The following is a 17,645-nucleotide window of genomic DNA, read 5'->3' as shown; positions in this document are numbered from 1 at the left end:
CAGAGAGCCTGGGGCTTCAGGAAAGGGGGTGCGGGCAGACCCCCCCTCCAGTAATTACCAATTCACGCTGAGAAACTTCATAAATTGAGGGGACGCGGACAAATTCTGTCATCCCCCCATTGTGGACATTGGTGTGAACATGAGTGGACAAGAGAGAAGCGCTTGCAGGGACGGCCGTGGCCCATCATTACGTGACAGGCACGGTGCTGCTGGAGCTCAGCCCACAGCCCCAATAAACCCTGCTTCTGTCCCTAATCCCTCACTTTGCTTACAGAGAACAATTCCCGGCATCTTGCAGCAGCTTGGAAGCACTGCCCCAGCCCTCACCCCTGTCATTACATCCCTTTTACGGGCTGGTAAACAGAGGCAGCGGCAGCTTGGGAAAAGGAGAAGCCACTCTTGGGGTGACTCCCTAATCCCACCCACAGCCAGTGCCAGCAAAAATGTTCATTGTGAGGTTTTGAGGTCCCCGGACACGTCTGTGAATTGCCACTCTGAGGTTCTGCAGGACATTGGGGTTTCCACGTCCCAGTTTCCCCTGATGGTCCCACAAAGAGCAGAGGGGGCAGAGCCCATGGTGGGCAGCCCCCAGACCCCCAGGGAAGGATGAGAGCGGCGGGACAGAGTCCGGGAGAGCTGTGACAGAGGGGACAGCACGGCAGGGGCCGAAGGGCAGCGGTGGGGCCGGGTCCCTGCGGCTCCTGCCGCCCCGTGTCTGCCCATGAGCGCTGCCCAGGGGCTGTTGGCCGAGCCCCCCAGAGCCAGGCTGGCCCTGGCCCTGGCCCAGGACAGGCCCAGCTGGGCACGGCTGGCTCACGGGCTTGGCCGGGCCAGTGCTCAGACTGGCGGGGCTGGGCACAGCCATGTCCCAAATGAGGCTTGGGATTCTTTGTCAGCAAGATGAGGGATTAGGGACAGAGCAGGGTTTATTGGGTCTGTGAGCTGAGCTCCAGTAGCACCCTGGCTGTCATGTAATGATGAGCCATGACCGCTCCTCTCATCGGTCTGGACACGTTTTAACACCAATATCTGCAAAAACGGGATGACAAAGAACTACCCCCCATCATTAGCTGTGTCATTTTACTTCTCCGCTTGAATTCCTAATTATTCGTGTTTGCCCCCACCCCCTGGATGGTGCCCCAGGCACTCCGGGGTGTATAAAAGGTCCGAGGGCTCCACAGGGCTCCATCCAGCTCTCCCCACTTGACTCTGCTCATTGATCGCTGTGGTGAGTCCGAGCCTTCCCTGCGTCCTCCCGTGCTCCTCTCGCCTTGCCCAGGGAACCTTTGCCGAGCATTTCCCGAGGGGTCTCTGTGCCCGCGCTGCCGCGGCTGTGCCAGGGCAGGCTTGGGGGGCTCGGGGTTCCACCCGCGGGCTCCAGGCCTCGGGAGCCTGGCGCTTGGGTGAGGGAGTTTTCCTTCATTGCCACAGGCAGGCAAGAGCCGGGGGTGGTGAGGGCAGCCGGGCATTGCAGGAGCCGTGCCAGCCGTGCCAGGGCTTCGCTGGGAAGGCCTGGGGTGATCCCGAGCGAGTCCCAGGCCACGGGGTGCGGGTGGGCGAGAGCAGCGGGGCTTTGGGAGAGTCCTTGGCGTGACCCGTGGCTGTGCCTTGTCTTGCAGCTCTGCCAGCCGAACCAAAGGATGTCCTGCTCCAGCCTGTGCGTCCCCAGCTGCGGGGTGGCCACCCCGGCCCCTCTGGCTGATGCCACCAACGAGCCCTGCGTGCGGCAGTGCCCCGACTCCACGGTGGTCATCCAGCCCCCGGCCTCGGTGGTCACCTTCCCCGGGCCCATCCTCAGCTCCTTCCCGCAGCAGAGCCTCGTGGGCTCGGCCGGAGCTCCCTACGTCGGAGGCGGCTTCGGCGGCGCCTTTGGGAGCCGTGGCGGCTCCGGGGCCCTCGGGGGCTATGGGGGCTTTGGGGGTTACGGCGGCTTTGGGGGTTTCGGGGGCTCTGGGATCTGTGGCCGCGGTTCCAGGTCCCTGGGGGGCTCCTGTGGGCCCTGCTAAAGCCCGGGCTGAGGCTCTGCCCTGCTCTGCCCAGCTCCACGCCCCCAACTCGCCCTGGGCAGGGGCAGCCTCTGCCCTGCAGGCCTGGGCTGGGCCTCGCTGCTGCCTTGGGATTTTCGTGTTTCCAACACCTTGCTGCTGGTTTGTCTCTCGCTGACACCGCCTGTAGCCTTTTTCATCCACAATAAAGAATCTGCATTGCTGAAATCGCTTGGATTTTGCTTGGTTTTTATGGGTTTGCTCCTCTGATGGTCCGTGTTGAGCTGGGATATCTCCACGGGATCCCAGAATCATTCAGGTTTTAAAAACCTCCGAGTTAATCCAGTTTTTGACTGATCACCCATCCCAGGGCTCCGAGTGCCATTTTAACTTGAGCAATTCCAGGGGTGGGGACTCCAAACCTCCCTGGGCAGCCCCTTCCAGTCCTGACCACCCTTCCCAGTAAGAAATTCTTCCCCAGATGAAGCTCAAGGCCCGGTATTTATCATCCACCAAAGGCAGGTTAATGAACAGGGTCTGTGTTTTTTGAGAGCACACAAAGGATGAAAATGAGTTATCCCTATTCCAAGGGACAGGCTTGAAGGGAAAAGTATCAATTAATTTATTTATTCCTTTGTGTTCCTTCAGCAAAAAGTTACAATGTCTTCACTTTTCCCCACAGTCGATTATTTTGGCAGTTCAAAGCACCTCTCAGACGCCTGTAACTGTTTTATGTATTTATAAGCTGTTATTAATCTATTTAAAGCACAATTCTCTTCTCAGCTGCTTCATTATTGAAAAAGAGTCACTCCAAAGGTACGAGTTGAGGCAGTTCGATGTTTGCTTTAGTCAGAATTTATTTTATACCTTTCAAACCTTCCACTCAAGCTCTGTTCCCTTGGCAGGACTGTGCCCGCAGAGGTCTCCAGAGGTCCCTCCCCACCCCAAATTTTGGGATCCAGGGATGCCGGGATTGCCTCTGCCTGTTCAAAGGGCGGCAATTACGCTCACAATGACGGTTCGAGGGTTTAATTGAGCTTTCCAAGCTCTTTTGTGCCCAGACTCTGAGACACCTCGGTGATGAATAATTTGAGCCGCTCCTCCTCCCCAGGACGCGGTGGAAAATCTGGGAACTTCACACTTCCACTGTCATTCCAACAGAGCCTGGAGCGGAGGGAAAGTGACATTTTTTGCCCTAGAAAGTGACATTTTCCGCTCTGAAAATTGAATTTTTCTGTTTTGTAACAGATCGGGTCTCTCCATCCGGAAAGATGGGAAAATCACAGGCAGGGCCAGCACAAAAGCACGGCAGAAAAGGGGGATTTCCCCTCAATTTCTGGTGTTATCCCCCAAAATTTAATTAATTACCAGCTGGTCCATGCCTCAGTCATTTACAACTGCTGTTGTGTCTAATGCCTGCACACCCGCTGGGACGCGAAAACAAATTTAAAGGAGTATTTCCAAATATTTCCTAGGAAATTCGGGATTTGGAACTCATTTTCTGAGGTTCTACTGTATCGCTATTGGTCTGCACAATGCGTGCGCGGGTCCAGCTGTGTGACCCCGTAAAACATCGAGCTGCTGACAAAAATCTGTGTCCGGGAAAAGCAGAAAACCAGAAAAAAAAGCAATCCAGGGCCATTTCATGATGCTACAACGTTTTTAATAGGAGTAAAGCTCACAATCACAATCTAAAATAGCACAGAGAGCAGAAAGAATTCAGGGATTTATGTGCAGGAAATCCCCCGGTTTCATTGGTACAACTTTTCTGTTTTCAGACTTTTCCACTTGTTTCCAGCACAACGAAACGGAGTGGATTGGATGATTTTGGGTTTTTTTTGGCACAGTTTCAAAGGCAGTTAAGTCAAAAATTCATCCCTAGGTCAGGCACGCTCCAGGTTTCACTAAACGGAGATGGGAAGGAGCTATAAAATAAATATTAAACCCAAGTTTCCTTTACACCACCAAACCCAGGGAGGGCTGAGAGACACAGCAGAGGGAAAAAAGGGGGTGGGGGGGAAGCGTTTTGGAGGTTTGGGGAGTAAAGCTGGTGTGGAGAGGAGCGGAGCTGTCAGCACAGCCAGACGAGGCTCCCGCTCCTCGGCACAAACAAAAACCTCATCCCGAAAGACTGAGAAGAAATAGCCAAAAAAAGCCAATTAATCAGAGTTACAGCAGACATGGAAGGGATCTCAAAGCCTCAGGGACTCGCAGCTGAGCCGGAGCAAAATCCACCCGGGAGCAAAATCCATCCCGGAGGCGTCCGGGCGGGTTTTGGGGTCTCTCCCGGCCGCGCTGCGCTCAGCACTGGTAGCAGGGGTAGCAGCTGCCGTAGGAGTATCTCTGGAAGTAGCGCGAGGAGTAGGGGGAGCAGTAGCGGGGGCTGAAGGTCGGGCAGTAGTCGCGGTAGCCACAGAGCCTCCCGTAGTAGCCCTGGTAGCCACAGGGGCTGCCGCAGTCGTAGCTGCGGGAGCTGAAGACGGTCCCGTAGCTGCAGGGGGAGTAGCAGGAATCCTCACACTGCCGCTGGTAGCAGAAAGTCATCTTGGGGCTGGAGGGAGCCGAGGAAGGGCTGCAAGGCAGGAAAAGCCCATGAGGTTAGTCCCGACAGTGAGTAAACCCCGAATATGCTCTGCAGGGAAGGGAGAGGCATCAAGCCACTGCCCGATGCCCTCATCCATCGCTCCATCCCGAATTCAGGGCCACTTCTTCCCCCCAATCCTCCATCCTGAGCCTTCCCGCACAGCGCCGCTGAAAATGGGGCTGTGAATCGCGTCCCTGAGGCAAAGCAGGGCTGGAAAACCCTCAGAGCTGCGCTGGGACAAAGACGTGAAGGGAAAAGGAGATCCGTGCAGGACTGAGGCTGTTTCAAGCACTCAGACATTCAAAATCCAGGGAGGAAAGATTGTTTTGCACGGGGATAACCCCTAAGTCACAACCTCAATTCTTGGCTGCAACATTTGTAGATTAGAAAGAAAAAAAAAAAAAAAAAAAAAAAAAAAAAAAGAATAAAAAGGAGGGGGAACACCACTGGGATTTCCCAAATCTGCTGCCACTTACCCTGGGCTGCAAGGAGGAGAAGGCCGGAGCAGGGAATGGTTTCTCCGCAGGGATGCGGGGCTTTTATGGAGCTGCCGCTCCCGCCCCGCGCACCCCACCCGCTCCCGGCTCAGCCCCAATTCCCGGCCCCTGTTCCTCCCCTCATCGATACCCCGATGCTCCCCAGGGTCCAGCACCGTCACTGGGAGGCTCCGCCCGCCACGGCCCTTTCATCCCAAAACGACTCAGCGCAATTAAGCCTCGCCATCATCGCGCTGAATTTGCGCTTTTGGGGACAGCGGCGACTCCTCGGGATCAGCAAAGCCCCGCGGAATTCCGAACGCGGCAGCTCTGGAGGCTGAATGTGCTTGGTTGTGCTTTTTTCCCCCTGGAATAATCGTGGAAGGAACGCACAGCCTGTGTTTTTCATGAATTTCATCACTTCTAATGACACGTGGAGCATCCCTGACAACATTTCCTGTGATTTCCAAGGGGGAAGGAGCGGCTCTTTGATTTGGAGCTGCCGTGCCTGGGGATGTTATTGATTCAGCCGGACAATATTGATTCAGCCAGAAAATTGGCCTGCAAGCATTGAAATGGCACGTCCAGGCGGTATTTTTAGAGGGGGAAAAAAATCTCCCCGAGACCAAATTCCGAAGCTATAAATTACAATTTTAATAAAGCCAGGAAACAGGACACCCCAATCCACGTTTTTGGAGCAGGTGTTACATAACAGCGGGGCGTAGCAAAGTGCTGTTAATATTGAAATAATAAATCTCTTTGTGCCCGAAAATATTTAATAAGTCTTAATGAAAGCTTTGATATTCCAAATTTAGAGAAAGGCCCAGAACTCCTGACGTGCTGCCTGTCATTATCCTCCCTTGGGATGGGAGTAAACAGCAAAACAGGGTTTGGAGGTGAAGGTCACCCCAGCATTATTCACCTTCATTAGGGCGAATTAAACACCTCAACAATATGAAGAAGAAATTACATTAAATTGTATTTGGAATTTGGGGGGTTTCTCGGGAAAACTGAGGTCGTTATAGAGATAAATCCCTGTTTTTTTTAATCTTTGTCCTTGTCAGGAACCCCCGAGCGAATCGTTTTCTGATCCAAGGGAAAACAAGCACCGAGCAGATATTTTTGGAGCCAGAGAAAACCGCCTTGCTTTGGGCTGGCTGTGCAGGAAATTCAGTTCGCAAGCGGATTTCATAAAACACGCCTGGAGATTTCAAATACCATAAAATAAACCTGGAGATTTCAAATATAGTTATTTCTGCCTGAAATAATTTAGATTTGATGGGGGTTTCTATCTGCTCTAAGGTTCATTTAAGTCGTTGATGTCTGGTTTTATTCAAATGTATTTCCAGTCTTGCAAGGAAAAGGATCCCCATTTCTTTCTACAACTTCGGAGTTTGTCGAAGTAGGGTCGAATTACTTCATAATATTTTTTAAAAATATAAATGAAAATAATATAAATATTCTGGCCTAAAAATGCGATTTTGAAATAGACCCAAACACTAAATGATTTCCGGGGATTTTAATTTTGAAAAATAATTGGAATTCTTTCTCCAGAGTCATTGCAGGTTTCACATATTGACATTTGTCCATTCATCCCAAATTAGGATTGCGAGCATCCATTAATTCAGCTCTCAATATCCTTCCTTCCTTTTCCTGCTACAAGTCCAGATTTCGCCACCCTGGCTCCCGTTTGTAATTGAGCCGGGAAGTCTGGAGATGAAAGGCGAGAGCGGCGCGAAGTCATCCTTGTGGCAGCCGGGAGCTGAGTAAGGATCCCGGAGCAGGAAAACAACCCCAGCCGCTGCTGGGATGACGTGCGGGGCGAGTTTGGGATGCGATGAGAAGCACTTGAAAGCATCGCAGGCTGGGGCAGATAAATGTATAAAAGGGAACCAAATCCAAGCTCTGCATTCGCTCCTCCAGCCTCGGCCTTGCTCCAGCGTGGTAAGTCGGGCTCGAGGGGCTTTGCGGCTGGGTTGCTGCTGGGTTTTGCCCTGGCGGGGTAGGGATGGAGGTAGAACTTTGAAATTGGGGTTTAGAAGTGATTTCGTGGCCATGCAGTTCGGGGTATTTTTTTTTAATGGGACATTAACCCGTATTATATATATATAATTTTATATTTTATATATAATTTATATATAGACAGATAGATAGATAGATATAGATATAGATATAATGTAGGTTAATATCCCGTTTTTAACAAATACCTCGACTGCATGCCATGAAATTATATATATATATATGGGTTAATACCCCATTTTGTAATATGGGCTTATATATAGATATATTATTAATTTTAAATTTTTACGTTTAGTATGCTACCAAACGTAGAAATTTGGCTTATCTAGACATGGCCTATGAGAAATACTTTCTTTGAGGATATTATGGATTACTTCGGGATTTATTGCTAATTTATTGTTAATTAGCTGTGCCAGGGAGGTTGAGGTGGGACATCAGGGCAAGGCTCTTCCCGCAGAGGGTGGCCGTGGATGGAGAGGTTCCCTTGGGTTCATACTTCCCTCCTCTCCCTCTTCTCCATCCTCCCATGGGGCTCCCCAGAAGCAGCAAAGTCCTGCTCGATCCATCTCCGAGCTCGCCTTCGAAACTGCAGGGAGCAGCTGCCCTGGGAGGGCGGGAGGCCCGAAATTCGGGATATTCCAGGGATTCCGCATCCCTGGAAGCGGCGAGGCCAGCCGGGAGCCCCCTGGGCTGGAGGAAGGTGTGGCTGCCCGTGGCAGGGGTGGAACGGGATGAGCTTTAATCCTTCCAACCCGAACCGTTCCCCAGTTCTCCCATTCCCCTTTTCCTGCCTTGCAGCCCTTCCTCGGCTCCCTCCAGCCCCAAGATGACTTTCTGCTACCAGCGGCAGTGTGAGGATTCCTGCTACTCCCCCTGCAGCTACGGGACCGTCTTCAGCTCCCGCAGCTACGACTGCGGCAGCCCCTGTGGCTACCAGGGCTACTACGGGAGGCTCTGTGGCTACCGCGACTACTGCCCGACCTTCAGCCCCCGCTACTGCTCCCCCTACTCCTCGCGCTACTTCCAGAGATACTCCTACGGCAGCTGCTACCCCTGCTACCAGTGCTGAGCGCAGCCCGGCCGGGAGAGACCCCAAAACCCGCCCGGACGCCTCCGGGATGGATTTTGCTCCCGGGTGGATTTTGCTCCCGGGTGGATTTTGCTCCGGCTCAGCTGCGGGTCCCTGAGGGTCTGGGATCCCTTCCATGTCTGCTGTAACTCTGATTAATCGGCTTTTTTGGCTGTTTCCTCTCAGTCTTTCGGGATGAGGTTTTTGTTTGTGCCGAGGAGCGGGAGCCTGGTCAGGCTGTGCTGACAGCCCGCTCCTCTCCAACACCAGCTTTACTCCCCAGACCTCTGCTCTGATGTAGCTACTCCTCAGTGTATGATGGCGTGAACCTCCTCTGCTACTACCAGCTGTAACTTCTTGCTCTCATTAAAAGTTCTTGCATCGCACCGATGCCTTCTGTTGTGTTTTAATGCTCTTTTCAATATTATATTTGACTTTGCTAATTATTTACTTGGCACACATAGGGAAAAAAAAATCAAGAAGAGAGGCCAGTTTATCAGATCTGCGAATTTTAGCAGCATCTGAGGGGACTGGGGGCGCACTGAGCACTTCGATTTCTGTCTGCTCCAAAATTCACATTTGCCACATCCCAACTCTGCCCCTCTTCCACCAGAACCATTCATGTTTCCAAAGCACGAGCTGAAAAATGTGAAGATTTAGGAAAAAATAAATCAGGCGACATTTCCAGCCCAAGTCCAGCCCCATTTTGCGGCTCCAGGACGCTCGGCCACACGGAATTCCAGAGTCCCTCCAGAGCTTTCCGCAGCTCCACCTCCCGCCCAGGCGGTCGAGGAGCGGCTTTGAGCGGCTCAGGAGGAGCTTGTGGAGGTCAGGGAGGGATTCCCGAGCTGAGGAGATCCCGGGAGGTTCCAGGAGCTCCGGGGAGGGATTTCCGATCCTGGGAGTGCCCAGGAGCTCCAGGGAGGGATTCCAGAGCTGAGGAGATCCCAGGAGAGCCCCAGGAGCTCCAGGGAAGGATTCCCGATCCCAGGAGAGCCCCAGGAGCTCCAGGGAGGGATTCCAGAGCTGAGGAGATCCCAAGAGAACCCCAGGAGCTCCAGGGAAGGATTCCCGATCCCAGGAGAACCCCAGGAGCTCCAGGGAGGGATTCCCGAGCCGAGGAGATCCCGGGAGATCCCCGGAATTCCAGCCTTTCCTTTTTCTGCTGGAGTTCAGATCTGATAAAACAGACTAAAAACGCAAATCAACGTTTCCCTCCGCTGGTAATGACGTGCAAATTCAGCAGCTGAAGGGATTAATTTCTTATTTAAATTTGCTCTGGTTTAGGCATGAAGTTGGTTTAGAAGTTTAAAAGGAGTTAAGGGTTGGTGGAGCAGAAAATGAACTTTCCTGTTGCAGAGTCTGAAAGCAATTGGAATTGATTTGCATTTTAGGAATGTACTTTTTCAAAATGTTCAGTCTTACATTTTGTATAGAATATTTAAAAAAAAAAAAAAAAAAAAAAAGCACCACTGAAATTTCCTGGGGATGAGCAGGTTTTAACCCGTCCCCATGAATCAGAGCCCTTCATTAAATGCCTCAATTTATTATTCCTTGGGAATTTCACTCAATCTTTCTCTAATTAAGAAGAAGTGCTATAAATTAGATTTCCACTTAATGACTGAACTCTTTCTTCAGTTCTTTCCTGTGTTTTTCGGCACAGAAGTGAATTTCTGTTTCTGCTCAATTCCACATTTTCAGGGTTTGGGACACCCAAATTTTGCATTAATTTGGATCATTTAAGGGACTTTGGAAAATGTCCTGCATTTGCTGGACTTCCCAGGAGAATTCCTGGCCTTTCACTGTCCTTCAGCACTTTGGGAGGTGCTTTGGTCACTCGGAAATTATCTGACCAATGTAAACAGCCACAAAATTAAATTTATTTGCCCATGTCACACCTTCAATTAAAATAATTGGTTTCCTCTCCATCAGGGGTCATTAATCTGTTCTCGGTTCAACCTGAAAACATAAAAAGCCAAAAATTTTTTGTCTTAGAAATCTTTTTGGCTCCTCCTCAGCTTTAGTGATGAAATCCAGATTTCAGAATGGACAAGGGAATTTAACGAGGACTTAAAATGATAGAATCATTTTGCAGCAGATCTTGTTAATGCCGATTTTCACCCTTCCCAGCACAAATCAAGAGGCTTTTTGAAAATTCAGCAAATACCTCCTTGTATGACCTTCCACCGCAGTGAGCCATGCTTCATTTGCATATTAAATGAGGATAATGACAGACACTGGGGAAGTGCTGAGCCTCATCAGAATTTTTGGTATCAGCGACGTCCAAAAACAGTCATTAGGAGCTCCTTTGGCAATGTTTGGATTATTTAAACCCTCCCGGTTTAAAGTATCACAAGCAGAATGGAGAAGGGAGCCCCGGGGTCAAGGGAGGGTTTTCCTTATTTAAATTATTGATATTTATTTATAATTCCTGCCGTCCCCTGGAGCAGAGTGACAGAGATCCTGCTGGAAAATGCCACCACAGCAGGTCGGGGAGCAATTCCTGCCTCAGGAAAATCCCTCCCGAGGGGAATGTCCAACCCTTCCAACCCTTTGTGCTCTCCAGCCCACCCGAGGCAGGAAAATAATTTGATAATTTTGACTCCTATGAGTTTCGGAGACCCAGATTTCATCCCTAAAGATGAGGAGGACCCCAGAAGTTTTTTTTTTTATGGGAAAAGCAAAGATCTTTGGCTCGTTATTATGGACATGGAACCACAGAAGGGGTTGGGTTTTAAGGACTACATATCCCACTGTCCCAGGTTGCTCCAAGCCATGTCCACTCTGGCCTTGGGCACTCCCAGGGATGGGAAATACATGGAATAACCTGAGACCCTCACAGGGAACAATTCCTTCCCAAGATCCCACCCAAATTCCCCCTCTGTCCCCCTGACCCCATTCCCCGTGTCCTGTCCCTGCAGTTCCTGAGGGAAAGTCCCTCTCCAACTTCCCTGGAGCCCCTGCAGATCCTGGAGGGGCTCTGGGGTCTCCACAGGCTCAATATTCCCAACATTCCCAACATTCCAGCCTGGATCCATTGGGAAGGGGCTCTGGTCCCTTTATCAACTTCGTGGTCTCCTCTGGACTCGCTCCAACGATTCCACATCCAACGATTCCACGACCCTTTTATGTTGAGGACACCAGAACTGAGCTCAGCATTCCCGGTGGGATCCCACCAGAGAGAGCAGAGGGGGAGAAGCCCCGTCCTCACCCCCTGCCCATGGATGCAGCCCAGGACAGGGAGGGATTCTGGGCTGAGCTCACGCCGCCAGCTCATGCCCATGGATCTCATAATAAACCCTATAAATATCAGACACCTGAATGATATCACAAGACACAGCTCAAGCGAGTTTTTCCAATCATTTCATCTTGGAAAAAAATAGAAAAAAAACCCAAAACGCTCACATCATAAAAATTAACCACATTTCTCAGATGCTGCTTTAATTGATCCCATGCCTTGGCCTGCACATCTTCTGGGATAAATTATAGGCAGGAGAAGAAACTAAAAGAATCAATGGAATGCCTGTCATTAATTGTGACGGACATCCCGGAGCACCTGGGGTGATTCTCCTCCTCTTCCCGGCTGTTTTACGTCACCCCAAAATGTGCAGTGCCCACCTCCCTGGTGGGGCCACGAGGTAAAGAACCAATCCATGGGCTCGTAGCTGACCAGGAATTGGGGCTGGAGCTGTTCTGTGTAGCCTCCAGCCCCATTCCCAGATGTCCTCTGGGTGCTTTCCCAGAAATCTTTCTGTCCTGGAAAGCTTGGAGATGAAAGAATCTCCCGGCTGTAATCACAGTGCTCAACCCCAGGAATTCCAAAATTGTCCTAAATGCGGAGGAAAACAATTATAGCAATTGGGCTGCTGATGTACTTCCCAAATTTGTCCCGTGACTAAGGGGAACTCTCGGGGAACTGCTCCAACCTCCACAATGGGAATATAAAAATGCTCCCCACCCCGGTGCTCCTCACACGGCTCCTCTTGGTTTGCTCTTCCCACTGAACTCGGTAAGTCCAGATCCCCTTCTCCTGGAGGATCCTTGAATTTGGGGGGAATCCTTTGCTCACGGGTGTTTTCTCCTGGATTCTTTTAATCTGGGGGACATCAACCCATGGACATTCCCATGTCTTTGGAACGATGGGAAGCTGAGTTAGAAGTTCTGGAGTTCTGGGTTTCTTTTTTTCCTGTGGTGACACCTGGAATTTTGGGGCCTGGGCAGAGTGGTTGTGCAAGGAGGAAATGGCTTTTTGTGGCGGGATGTTGCAATAGGGAATATGGAAAAGTCCCAGGAATTGTTTTTGTCCCTCTGGAGTCCCTGGGGCAGCTCTGAGCTGCAGGGTTTAAACCTTCTCTGTCCAGCAGTGTGCCCTCGCTAGAACTGGCACTAACAAAGCCGGTGTTGCCCAGGAGAAGGAATCGTTTATGTGCCAAGATTAAAACCAGACAGGGAGGCTGGAGACTTAATGAACTCCTTGAGTTGTGCATTTCCAAGAACTTCAGGAACGCTGGGAGGGATTCCAGTCAGACGCTGGGACTCCTTCACTGAGATGGGATTTACCTCAGCCTGTCCCAGGAGCCTGGACATCAAACACCCACAAATCCCTTCTTCAGGAAGATTTTTTTTCTCTTGGAAAGGGTTTTTGGGATTTGGAAGGGACGTTTGGAGTCCCCATTCCAAGGAAGGACTGGATATGGTACTCGGAGCTCTGGGCTGGGGATTGGTGCAGGTTGGACTTGATCTTGGAGGTCTTTTCCAACCTCAATGATCTTGGGATGCTGGGGTTCTGGAATTCTGGGATCCTGGGGGGTCTGGTATACTGAGATCCTGGGGTTCTGGAATCCCAGGATCCTGGAATTCTGGGGTCCTGGGGTACTGGAATCCTGGGATTCAGGGGTTCTGGAATCCTGGGATTCTGGAATTCTGGGAATGTATGACATGAAAATCCCACACAAACCTGAGGGATTCCACCCAACCGCACCTCGCTCACACCACGACTCTGCCCTTACAAACCTTTTTTTCTCCCTCATTTTCTCCCATCCTGTTCCAGGCTCACCTCCACCCCTGCACCCCACCATGTCCTGCTGCTACTCCCCGTGCTGCTACTCCTCGTGCTGCTACTCCCCGCGCTGCTACACCCTGTGCTGCTCCCCCTGCTACCGCACCTGCACCCGCACCTACTGCTGCACCCCATCCATCTCCCGCATCCTGAGCTGCTGCCGCCGTTCCTACGGCAGCTGCTGCACCTCGCGGCGCTCCATCACGCGCTACAGCTACCCCTCGTGCTGCTCCTACTCCTGCTGCTACCCCTGCTGCTGATCCCAGGGGAAATCCCCACGAATGGACCCGCGCCCACGGAAGACGAACGGATGAGCCCGCAGTTGATGTTCGCACAAGTGTGGAGCCGCCACGGTGAAGTCACCACGAGTGGGGGCTTTGCTGTGCTCTGAAACCTCTTGGAATTTCTGGTTTTGTTGTTGTCTCTGTCTCCTTCTTCCTGCCTTTCTCAACTCTCCTGATATTCTGCATTTAAACCCTCCCACAGCCCCTTCAGCAACGGGAGGGGCGATCTGCAATTCATGTGAAACTTCTCAGAGTTGCTGCAATGGGGCTGGAGGACCTCTGTGAAATTAGATTTGGTGTCATCTGCATTTTCAATAAGCACTTCCAGCACAGCGCTGCAGCCCTGGGTGAGGGAGCGTTACGGCTGTCTCGCCTTTGATCTACGTTTACAAGGACCTGAAGGATGAACAACACAACTTCAGCAAAAAGGAATGTTCTGGAGTGCAGTGACTCACCTCCCGGAGCTGCCTCCAGCATCCCAAAACTATAATCTTTCTGTACCTGTGCCAGCTCTTTTTCTTGTTCTATTAAATACTCTCTGCATTTGAAAAAAAACCTCTGGAGATCCAGTTGTTTTCTTGCCTGTGTCCTTGGTTTGGGTGGATATTCTGGGAGCTGTGGAATTCTGAAGGGACTTTCTGGACTCGAATCCGTGTCCAGCTCTGGGTCCCTCATGGCAAGGGGGCATTGAGGGGCTGGAGAATGTCCAGGGAAGGGAACAGGGCTGGAGCAGCTGGAAAAGGGAATGGAGAATCCTGAGGGATCTGGTGGGGTTCAGCTTGGTAAAAAAGGGGGATCCAGGGCGAATTTTGGGCTCTTCCAGGGGGGATTTGGGATATGATCCCAGGAAACAGGGACAGGACAAGAGGGAACAGCCTCAAGCTGTGCCAGGGGAGGCTCAGGTTGGACGCAAGGAGAAATTTCCTCCTGGTCAGGTCTTGGAAGGGGTTGCCCAAGAGAAATGAGGACATTTCAATCAGTTTTTAGTCTTTAGAAGTATTTGTCTTTTTCCCTCCACTTCCCCCACTATTTTCTGGCTTTTAGACCTTGGATTTAGTGTGTTATTGCAACTGCACCCCTAAAAATGGATTTTATTCAGCTCAAATGGATTCTCTTCTGTTCTGTGTGGAAGATCAAGGGGGTTTAGTGTGTTATTGCAACTGCACCCCTAAAAATGCAAATGGATTCTCTTTTGTTCTGTGTGGAAGATCAAGGGGGTGGTTTGAGTTTTCTAAGCCAACATCTACACAAGCAAAGCCACCACCATTTCTTCTTGTCCTGTCTCTGTTCCCTGGAATGAGATCCCAAAGTTCCACCTGGAAGAGCCCAAAATTCCTCTTGGATCCCCCTTTTCTCCAGGATGAGACTCTCCCAGCTCTATCAGGATTGTCCATTCCCTTTTCCAGCTGTTCCACCTCCTTTCCCTTATCTGGACACGCTCCTGCCCCTCCATGTCCACCTTGGCGTGAGAGGCCCAGAACTGGACACAGGATTCAAGTCCAACCTCACCAGTGTTACCTTTGACATCTCCAGTCCTTAAACTCACAAAGTTCATAATTTTGTCTCCCAGTCCTTTTGCTGAGAAGGATTTATATTTGTGCGACCTCCACCCAGATTCTGGAGTTCATTTAAATTTAAAATAAGTGTAAAAAAAGAGCAAACAGGTTGCTGAGGCTTCCTCAGGGTTTTGGATGCCAAAGACTTCAAGCTCTTTGAGAAACTTAAATGACAAATAAACCCAGAAATGCTGAATTGATGCAGAAAAAAGTCTTTATTAGGAATGAAAGGTAGAGGTAACTTTAAAGGGATACAGAACGGAAAGACCACACACCCAAAGTCACATGACACCCACACACCCACATCATCCAGTCAGAGGGAACGTTTTGTACAACACTGCCAAAAACACGGAGTTTGGTTTGCTCAGAGGATTGAGGAGAAGGTCTGGGCCGAGAGGAGACTTGGGGCAGCGGGATGAAGGCAAATCACCGCCAGCCCTTCAGCAGCAGCGCAGAGCTCTCAGAGCACCACGGCCGTGCCTCTTGTCCCCAAAACTCTGCCCACCCGCAGTCGCTGGTGCCGGGCTCTTCATCAATCCTACCAAACCCGGGCTGGGTTTTGGAGTGGCTCCTTCTGGCTTTAGCAGCTGTAGCAGCCCCCGAATCCGAACCTCTGGCCGTAGCGGTAGCCGAAGGGGTACCCGTAGCGGCCGGAGTAGTACCCGGGGTATCCATAGCAGTCCCCAGAGCCGAAGAAGCCCCGGTAGCCCCCATAGAGCCCCCCGGAGCTGTAGCAGTCCCCAGAGCCTAAGAGGCCCCGGTAGCCGTACAAGCTGCCGTAGCCGTAGCGGTCCCCGCAGCCGTAGAGGCCGCGGGAGCCGTAGAGGCCCCCGTAGCCCCGGTAGCCGCAGGGGCTCCCGCAGTCGTAGCCTCGGTAGCCATACAGGCCCCCGTAGTAGCAGTCATCCTCGCACTGGCCTTGGAGGAAAGTCATCTTTGGGAGATGGAGGTAAAATCTACAACGGGGAGGAAAGGAAGAGTAGTAAATACTCCAAGGAGTAGTAGCAACCTTAGAGCCCAAAATCTTCCTCACCGGTCCTGTGAGAACCAGAGCAGAGGAAAAATGATGACCTCAGCTCCTCCTTACGTCCCATTTGTATAATCTGCTCATCTACTCACTGCCTTTAAATTATTTTATATTCTATATTAATGTAGATTCAATATAGTTGTATTAAACTATTTCTGTATTCCTTGGACTGGCGGAACCCCTGATGGAATTAGTGGCCACAGATCAAAACCTTGCTGCACCTTCAGGGTCTTTTCTGAGCGAACGTGGGTAGGAATTAGCAACCCTAACTTTCTTTTAGCATATCAGCTTTTCATGGAGCTCTGCATTCCTGACTCCATCAGGAAAGTCTTCCCAGAATTTTCCTGTGATAACACCCCTCAGGTTTTGGGTCCATCACTCTAAGACTCATTTCAGAGCTTTCCACCCATTTTAATTTGCACCTGGAAATGCTGAGAGCCCACAGAAGAAACCATGGAGCATGGACACACATGAGAACATATGTGCAGCCAGACAGACCCAAAATCCCACTTAAAATAGGAGATTTAAGGAAAAACCCACCAAGAGTCATGGTGGGGAAGCCCTTTCCTATCTCTGCTGTCCTAAAAATCCCTTATCAGGGAACCCAGGTGCCAACAGGACCAGGAAAGTTCCACCTGCAGCTTTAAAAGTTGAACCCAGGAAGCCCAGGTAAAAGGAACAGCAAAACCTGACAGTTCAGAGGAGCAAAAACCCCAGCCAAAATTCTGAAAGGAAAATGCCCAGTCCAGGAGAAAAAAGGAGGAAAAGCTTACCGAGTTCACCGGGAGGAGAAGGCAGGAGAGCTGATGAGGAGCCCTGAGCTCCAAGCCCTTTTTATACTCCTGATTTTCCCTCCTGGCTTATCTCAGACGCCCTGTGGATTCAAAAGATTTGGAGTCCTACTGGTTGGCAAACAAATTTGCCTGTACACGTCATATCTTCAATTAATGTAATTTTCCTCATTGTTTGGGATTATTACTGTGTTCCTGTATGTCCCATATATTACAGGTTTCTTTCATCTTAACGCTTTCTGGGCCAGCAACATTCCTGATACCATTTTATTGCCTCCGTTGTCAAATCCAAATTTTTTTTTGTATTATAGAAAAGCCATTTCTGATTTCTCAAGGTCATTGGTGAGAGAGAAATTTTCAGTAAAAAAAAGAAGACATTCCCACATGATTGAAAGTATTTGTGCTCAGTAGAAAGGAGCACCACAGGGTTTTAATTAAAGGAAATGTAAATGTAGGGACTTTACATTAAACCTCATCAACTTCAGGGAAAAGGAGCAGAACTGTAAATAAATTTTAATTCCAAAGTGCTCCTGAATCAAAGCCATGCTGCTGCAGGAGCAAGAAGAATGTTTTTCACAAAAATCCCACTGCATTTTTTGCAGAGCCGTTCACTGGAGGGTTTGACCCCAGTTCAGCGCAGCAAAGTGGAGAATTCAAGCCTCAACTTGATCTGGAAATGAAGAAATTATCAGGATTAGCACTAAAAGAGCATTAAATGAACACTAAAAGAAACCTGCTGGTATTTTTTCCACAAAGAATCACCACATGTAAAAGTTGCGATAGGGAGGAACTCTG

General features: G+C 50.4%; 1 protein-coding gene across 1 annotated transcript; it reads left to right on the top strand.

The window, feature by feature from the left end:
- Positions 1-1,640: 1,640 nt before the first annotated feature.
- On the top strand, positions 1,641-2,006 carry LOC100224089 (claw keratin-like). The gene has a single exon (XM_072918498.1). The coding sequence runs from the start codon at positions 1,641-1,643 to the stop codon at positions 2,004-2,006; it is 366 nt and encodes a 121-aa protein (XP_072774599.1).
- Positions 2,007-17,645: the final 15,639 nt, after the last annotated feature.

This window comes from Taeniopygia guttata, chromosome 25 (assembly GCF_048771995.1).
Source record: "Taeniopygia guttata chromosome 25, bTaeGut7.mat, whole genome shotgun sequence".
Classification (NCBI taxonomy): domain Eukaryota; kingdom Metazoa; phylum Chordata; class Aves; order Passeriformes; family Estrildidae; genus Taeniopygia; species Taeniopygia guttata.
This window is presented reverse-complemented; position numbering and strand designations above follow the sequence as displayed.

Coding starts and splice junctions, on each gene's coding strand:
- LOC100224089 (XM_072918498.1), top strand. CDS start 1,641: ATGTCCTGCTCCAGCCTGTGCGTCCCCAGCTGCGGGGTGGCCACCCCG.